The 7896-nt window shown below is 34.7% G+C and overlaps 1 protein-coding gene across 1 annotated transcript; it reads right to left on the bottom strand.

Annotated features, from left to right (window-relative positions):
- Window positions 1-1250: 1250 nt before the first annotated feature.
- Window positions 1251-4656, bottom strand: LOC143614691 (aquaporin PIP2-7-like). The gene is made up of 4 exons (XM_077088050.1): window positions 4106-4656; window positions 3061-3344; window positions 2850-2989; window positions 1251-1719 (listed from the first exon to the last, which is right to left on the bottom strand). The coding sequence occupies exons 1-4, from the start codon at window positions 4308-4310 to the stop codon at window positions 1653-1655; spliced, it is 696 nt and encodes a 231-aa protein (XP_076944165.1). The 5' UTR covers window positions 4311-4656; the 3' UTR covers window positions 1251-1652.
- Window positions 4657-7896: the final 3240 nt, after the last annotated feature.

The following is a 7896-nucleotide window of genomic DNA, read 5'->3' as shown; positions in this document are numbered from 1 at the left end:
AGTCCCCGCCAAGTTCGTGGAACAAATCTTTATTTTTTTCCAAAATAGGCTTAATGCTTGAAAGTTCGCAAAAAAATAAAAATATTACAAGTTCAATGTTTGTTCTAAGAAATTTAAAAAATATATATATTTTTTAAAAACTTACCACACTCGGGATCTTCCGATATCACGCACCACACCCGAGCAAGTAGTTCACACTCGTCGGGTTTCCACGGTATAGTGGTCTTTTTAGTCCGAGGTTCGCCGGCGGGTTTCTTTACGTATTTTCTCGAACGGCCGCGAGTCTCCGGGACGAGTTGTGGCTTCGGGTTGATTGGTGTCTCCGGCACAGTCGCGTCGTCGGGTTGGGAACCGGAACCAGAACCGGCCATCATATTCGTAGTTGGGTTTTGGAAACCGGGTACCATATTTGGGTTAGGGGCTCCGGAACCTAGATATTGTATGTATGCGGCCATTTGCGCGTCGAACGGATACGGGTTTGAGAAATCGGGATTGTTTGCGTCGCGATTGTAGATGGGTTCGGTTGTCGATTATTTGGGTCGGGATTGTTCGTGTTGCCTTGTCGGGCGTACTGACCAAAACCGAGCATTTGGTTATTGAACGGAAACATATTGGTTGGTGATCTAGAATATATATTTGAGTGTGTTTTATAGAGAATTAGTAGATGAAGTGTGTGTAAAAATTGAAGTTTGAGTTTGTTTTTATAGGAAATTATGTTAAAATTTAAAAAAAGGTAAAAGAAACTTTTTAGCCAACGGTCCATTTTTTAACGGTTATATTTTTTAAAACTCATGCCAGTCAAGCGTTGTAAACAAAACGCCTATTCCATAAAACATACCCATAACGCCGGGTGGGGGGTGGGGGTGTGCCCCGGCGTTTTCATCTAAAACACAAACAAAATGTCACCACTACGGGTGGTCTAAATCCATATATATTGGGAACATCCTCGATGATATAATAATTTTAAGTTTTCTGTTGGTTAAAAGTAGAGTTAAAGGTTTGGAGTGAAAATGTCATATATTGTAATTTGTTTGTTTCTTGTTTATAACCTGCTGCTGCTAGCTCATTCTTAGCAGGAGTTGGATTTTATGTGTTAATTGAAGGTTGTTGAAAAAAAACCCGGTGAGAATGGATGACAAAAAGGTTTAAGTATAAAGTGGGGAAAAAATAATAAAGAACGGAGAATGGTATTTTATGATATCTATATAGCATAGATTTGATAATTACCATTTTAGGAAATAAGGAGAAGCGGTGTTTGAGGATGGTGACAATAACTTCATTGTCATCTACTCATGTGTAACGGTGATGAAGTGACAGACCAAAATTGATCCACCTCTTACATTATTATTTTATAATGTTATTTGACCTAGATAGGGATATCATGTTAGCATATTTATTTGAAATATATTTTTATATTATCATGTCAATCTATAAGATAAAACAAACAAATAAACATACAAGTATAATCCCACTCATAGTACGTAGTAAATTACAAATAGGATGACGCGATAGAGATAAAGTTTACCTCTTATCTTTAAACAAAAACAAACAAACATACCGAGTTATCAAACACCTTATTAGGTTACATAAAAATACAAATAAACTGAATTAGTTGTTAGGGTTGCTCCTCAATGAACCCTAGTTTGGGACCTTCAAGACATACTTATGATATACTGCTGCAGCCATTGCTCCAACAAATGGTCCCACCCAAAATATCCACTGCATCCAAACACAATATCAATAAATATCATTATGAGACCAAATTATGCATCAATTGTTTGTAAAAGTTGTACACTACATTGTTATTTTAAGCCTAAATGAATTGTTGGGTTTTACAGAAAATAAAAAGACTAGAGAATCCTTTTTATTTATAGACTTTGAATTCAGTTGTACTTAATGCAATAGAATTTGTATACTGGATTGTTACTCAACTCAAAAGTTATTCGTTGGCTAGAGAATTTTTATTTTCAAAGCAATGTACAACATTGATTGCATAAATCATAAGTTACAAGTCATAAGAAAGCATGATTAGCACGTGGAAAATAGAAATATTATCACCGCTTGTAACTTATAACTTATAAAGGTAAAACTAAATGCGTTAATACTAGTACATTGCGCTCAAAACAAAAGTTCGTTAGTTTGGATGTTTCAGAAAAACAAGCCCATAGATTGCACTACAGCACTGGTGCATATTAGGGGTGTGAATATTTAACACGACCCAAAAACATGACACGAACCTAACACGAAATTTACGGGTTTGAATTGGTTATAAACAAGCTCGAGTCAGTTTTATGTCGAAGACACAGAGCCGTTTTTAGCCGAACGAGACTGGTTCGGGACAACTTGGCGAGTTCGCATGTTGTTATATGTGAAAGAAAAAAAAAAGACTTTCTGGTCAAATGGGTCGTGTTCGGGCCACTCGCGAATATTTGGGTCATGTTCGGGTTGACGTGTCTTTAACGATTTTCAGGTTCAGGCCAAATTTTGAGGTTCATGTCGAGTTAGATCCGCTAACACGTGAATATGACTCATTTAACATCCCTATTCCCTAGAACATATTATGCATACGGTATGTACCAATATATTTCAAATCATCAATAAAGGTCTTATACTCGTACTTAATGAGTAATGCAATTAAAGTTGTACATTACACTTTTACCTAGCCACTTTAAAACTTTTTTTTTTTCATTTATAATCTCACTATATTAATTAAACAAAACGATTAAATAGGCTGGCAGTTAGTTTTAGAAAAAATTAAGAAGCCCTTAGTAAGATTATAAGATCAAATACAAACATATGTACAAGGTTTAACGCACAAGTAACAAGTTTCAAAGAACGAAAAATCTTACATGATCATCCCAAACTTTTCATTGTTGTAAATAACAGCCGCACCAAAGCTCCTAGCTGGGTTGATCCCGGTTCCAGTAATGGGTATAGTGGCTAAGTGAGCCATGAATACAGTGAACCCAACGGCCAATGGACCCAAAACCTACAAGCGAACCTGTTAGACGCACAATAAGTACAACGACGTACCAAGCCAAATGTACAAGTAATACATACATCATGTGCACCCCTCCTAGGGTCAGTAGTAGACAGAACAGTGTACACAAGTGCAAAGGTACCCATGATTTCAGCACCTAGTGCCGAACCCTTGTGGTAGCCTGGTGCGACCGAGTTGGCTCCACCGCCTAGTGACTTGTATGGTGCCTTCATGAATGCTTTGACCAGACCCACACCGCAAATCGCACCCAAACACTGAGCCACCATATATGCCACTGCCTTTATTAACAATATCTTTCTTGCCACAAAACACCCAAATGTTACCGCAGGGTTTATGTGACCGCCTGTTCAAACAATTTTTTCAAGAAAATAATTCTTATAGTTTTTATTTGCAACATGATTGTATGTTTATTAATTGGTCACCTTTTTAATTATGAGAACTGATATCAAAAGGTTTTGAAATCACCAATACCCTACAGTTGTAATCAATTTATAAACTAATAGGTATTTTCTTGCCGAGTAAAGTTGGTAATTAAAAAGTAATCAAAATGCACTAGTTGAAAGAGTTTTGGCCAAAGAGCCAAAGAATAACTTACCACGCATTTAGAGCAAAATACGAAACAAACGTAGTTAGGACATCTAATAAAAATATACAGATTTAAAAAACAAAAAGAAAAATAATAATTCAATATGTATGTAACCTTTCAAATCATTTAGAAAATACAAATTAGTTTTAGCTGGTATTAATATTTATAACAGAATCAACTATTAAATAATAGTAATTATATAATATGGAATGAAATCATTTGAGAACTAACTTGAGAGAAGTTCATTTAAAAACATATTTTTTTAATACCATATGTAGGTTATATCTAAGAAACAATATTTGAGGATCGACTATTAACACAAGTGTAATGGACGTTTGCATTTATGTGTGAATAGTGTAGTTGGGTAATTGTAATGAACGTTTACATGCATATTCGTTAGATTTGTGTCCACCTTTTATCCGTCGGCTAAATTTAGCCCACGTTTACACATGTATAAATTGGGTTATTTAGTGAAATTTTTTGTTGTGTTCTAAAATGTGTTTTTATGACTTTCTTACCAGAAATGCCACCGATGCAATAAGCAAGGATGAAGATCATGCCACCAAAGGACCACGCAATGCCGAGAATGCCAACTCCGTTGCATGGGTCGGCTTGTTTTTTGTGGCCAATGACAGTGGCGATGGTGATGTAGAGGAAGAGGAGGGTGGCAATGAACTCAGCTATGAGAGCTTGGTAAAATGACCCTAGTTTAAGCTCCTCCATGTCAAAAATGGGTGCTGGAGGTGGCGCGACGTAGTCTTTCGTCGGCGTTTCTCCAACCCGGCTCCTTTTTTTTTGACATGGTTTCACTCTCTAGAGCCTGCTATTCGAGTTGTTGCTTTTGTAAGGTTATGAGTGCAATGCAAAGATGGTGAGTCGAATTTATAGAAAAGGTGGGGGTAAATGATGGAATTTATGGATAAGTGAAGGGCTTCTTTCGAACAACTTGAATTTCACTCAACTTGAGTTACAATACTTGATTAGAATGAAGAAGGAAATAAAATGTTCTATGTAAAAGAAATTTAGGATATCTATAAATATTAAATATAAAAACTAGTAAACGTACTCGTGCGTTTATGTTGAAACGTTAATACATGTAAACTCGAGAATCGTTACGGAACATTAATAAAAAAATAAAGTTAAGAAAAATTGTCTTTATAAAAATTTAAGTTTCCATGATAAACAAAGAAAAAAAAAGATATGTGCCCATATGTTATGGTCACATATTGTAGGAGGTTGTTATATCAAGACGTACATAAAAATATTAACGTGACAATGGTGTATACAAAATTAGAACAACATTACATTGTGATAAAAAGAATTTAAATATATATTTGACGTGGATTAGTTTTGAACAAATCTTATACTAGAACATTGGTAAAAAAAAATATTCACAACTGTATATTCGGCATTTAGAAAACATTATATTTTAAAATTTGTAAGTGAAAAACAGTATTTGCAAAAGATATTTATAAAAATAAAACAATATTAAAATAAATTTAGAAATAAAAAACTGAATTAATAAAATAATATAAAAATCAATTTACCGTTTTATACCCCTTGTAATAAAAATAATTGGTTCACGTCATGAATAGTAGTTGTGTGAGGTAACTACTATTTACGATTTTATATATATATATATATATATATATATATATATATATATAACAATAAAGGATTACTAATTATTTAAATTAACAATAAAATTTTATTAATTATTTAGAATTTAAATGAGATTTAACAAATTAAGAGTAATTTAAATATGTTGATGTCATTTGTTTTTCTTCTCATCTCTTTTAAAATCTCCTCGGGGTGGTGGTGGCAGCGAGTAATTCTTACGGTAGTCTGCGTTTAATGGCAACACCATCTTCACCTCCCTCAAACCTTTTTTCGGATCTCAGTTACGGGTAATACAACCCGTAGAAACACAAAAAAAGTAGTCATTCAATGGCTATATCTCAATTAATTGCAACTTATTTTTATTATTGTTTTTTTTTATCATTATAATCACACTCATACTCTCTACCACTTTGCTACATATTATTTATAACCATTTTTTCTCTCTTGTATTTCTATCATATTTATACTTTACCCCAAAAGAAACACTCCATAGAGCAACCAATACTCGAATCGAGAATTAGGAAAAGACCACAAACATAGAGCTTTGAAGAAGTAGCCTTGACAAAGACTTGGGTCATTTAAGCATTTCTATAGCATTTATAGAAGCCAAAGAATCGGCGGTCTAAACTCTAATTTTATGAGCACCCACAATGGGCACAAGTCCTTAATAAGTTTGAATCTATATAGCATTCTTGGACAAACCCCATTACAAACTTCACCATTATGAAGAAGTTTGCCAAGTTGTAGTTTTTGGCTACAAACTTGTAAGGGTATGTGTAGTGGGCGATGATGGTAACATGTAACATCCTACTTTTAAAAATAAATAAAAGGAAAGGTGTTTGTTTAAAAGTGTGTTAATATGTAATTAAGTTAAATAAAATAATAAAGTGTAAGCTTGATTAATGAAAGATGGAATAAGGGATGAAGATGGGCCTTAGGTCTATAGGCTTAAGAGAGTATAAATACTCCTTAAGCCTCTCTAAAACCCTAAAATCTCTCATTCTTATCCATAAGTTTCCTTACACACACACAAACACTCCCAACCTTACGGTCGTGATTCAAGGTCCAAGAACCAAGCATAGATATTAATAGATCTTTAGCTGAGCAAGCTAGAACAAGCCTGTAGCTATACAAGGAGACAGCACGTAGCCTAAAAGACGTCAAATGTACGTGCTTGATGTACAAAGGTTGTGTTTTTAAGAACGGTTTGCCCTAAGACTTGGTACTAAGGTAAATCGGGTATTTTTATACCATAAAAATGTAAACTTGATGTTAAAGGTGGACTTGATGAACTCGTGAGTATGTACGACTCGTGTACCTAGATCTAGCTTAAGCGGTTTTAAAATCAATAAAGGTTCTTTATAGTTAAACGAGCTAGATCTTGGTCTAAGATAGATAGGAAAACGTTTAAAAGGTGATATAATGTTGAAATATGAGGATGGATGAAATATATGTGGTAATAAAGATATTAAAAAGGCTACAGTTGAAGCGTTCAAATAGAAATATATTCGAATGGAAGGTTTTGGAGTAAAAAGTGTTCGAATAAGAAGTATTCGAATAGAAACGGGAAAAGATGAAAAGTATATGAACCAAAGTATGAAGGAAACCTCTGGTTTAGCAAGCAATCGAATTGGATATGGAAAAGTGTTCGAATCGAATGACCATTCGATTAGAAAGGAATCATTCGAATAGAAGTTCATTCGAACAGAATCTGTCCATTCGAATAGAATCTGACCATTCGAATAGAAAGTCCATTCGAATAGAATCTGACCATTCGAATAGAAGTTCATTCGAATAGAAGCCCATTCGAATAGAATCACCCATTCGAATGGAAGGCCCATTCGAAAAGAATATGCTATTCAAATGGAAGGTCCATTCGAATAGAATCTGTCATTCGAATAGAACTGAGAATTCGATTAGAATATTCCAGACTTAGAATTTCCTGATGAAATTTTAATAAAGGACTGTTAATTAAAATAAATTTTTTTCAAGCTGACCTGGCACCTTAACCCCAGCCAGGGGCTCTGCCCCTTGGACCCCACTAGGGGCTTACGCCCCCAGAACCCCGCTGTCAGGGGCGCTGCCCCCGGACCCCTGTTCGTTGAGGGGTTACAATAACTTAGAAGTTTGATATAGTTAGAGACAGTTAATTGATATTTGTAATTATTATACAGTTAGTCGTGCACAGCTAAAGAAGGGTATTACTATAAACTCAGAAAGAAACAGGACCCATGTGAGTTTATAGCTCCAGTTCCTTGTTATGTTTTCGGGGTTGTGTGCGTACTCGATGTGTTTAGTTAATACACTTACCCTATGTGGTAAGTGTATGATATGTGAAAGTTAAGATGTTGTATGTATATTATATGAATATTTTATGAATGAAATTTGAATAATGTTGAAGGTAAAAGAATCAAGAGTAAACAAGTAAAGATATATGGATTAATGTATGGTTATAGTATGGTTGTATGGATAGTCGACGAACAAGGGAACTGGGCCCTAATAATATTCGAGGCAAGAGGGAACCTGACCCTAATAATATTCGAGGCAAGAGCGAACCGGACCCTAATAATATCCGAAACAAGAGGGAACTGGGCCCTAATAATACTCGAGGAAAGTAGGGCGAAATGATGTGTAAAGCGTATTAGTATATATGTATAGTAAGATAAAATATGAAAGTATGAAAGAAAGA

Source organism: Bidens hawaiensis, unplaced genomic scaffold (assembly GCF_021521415.1).
Source record: "Bidens hawaiensis isolate Kalapana, Puna unplaced genomic scaffold, B.hawaiensis_p1.1 tig00040741_1, whole genome shotgun sequence".
NCBI classification, from domain to species: Eukaryota; Viridiplantae; Streptophyta; class Magnoliopsida; order Asterales; family Asteraceae; genus Bidens; species Bidens hawaiensis.
The sequence above is the reverse complement of the archived record's forward strand: the minus strand, read 5'-3'. Positions and strand labels throughout refer to the sequence as shown.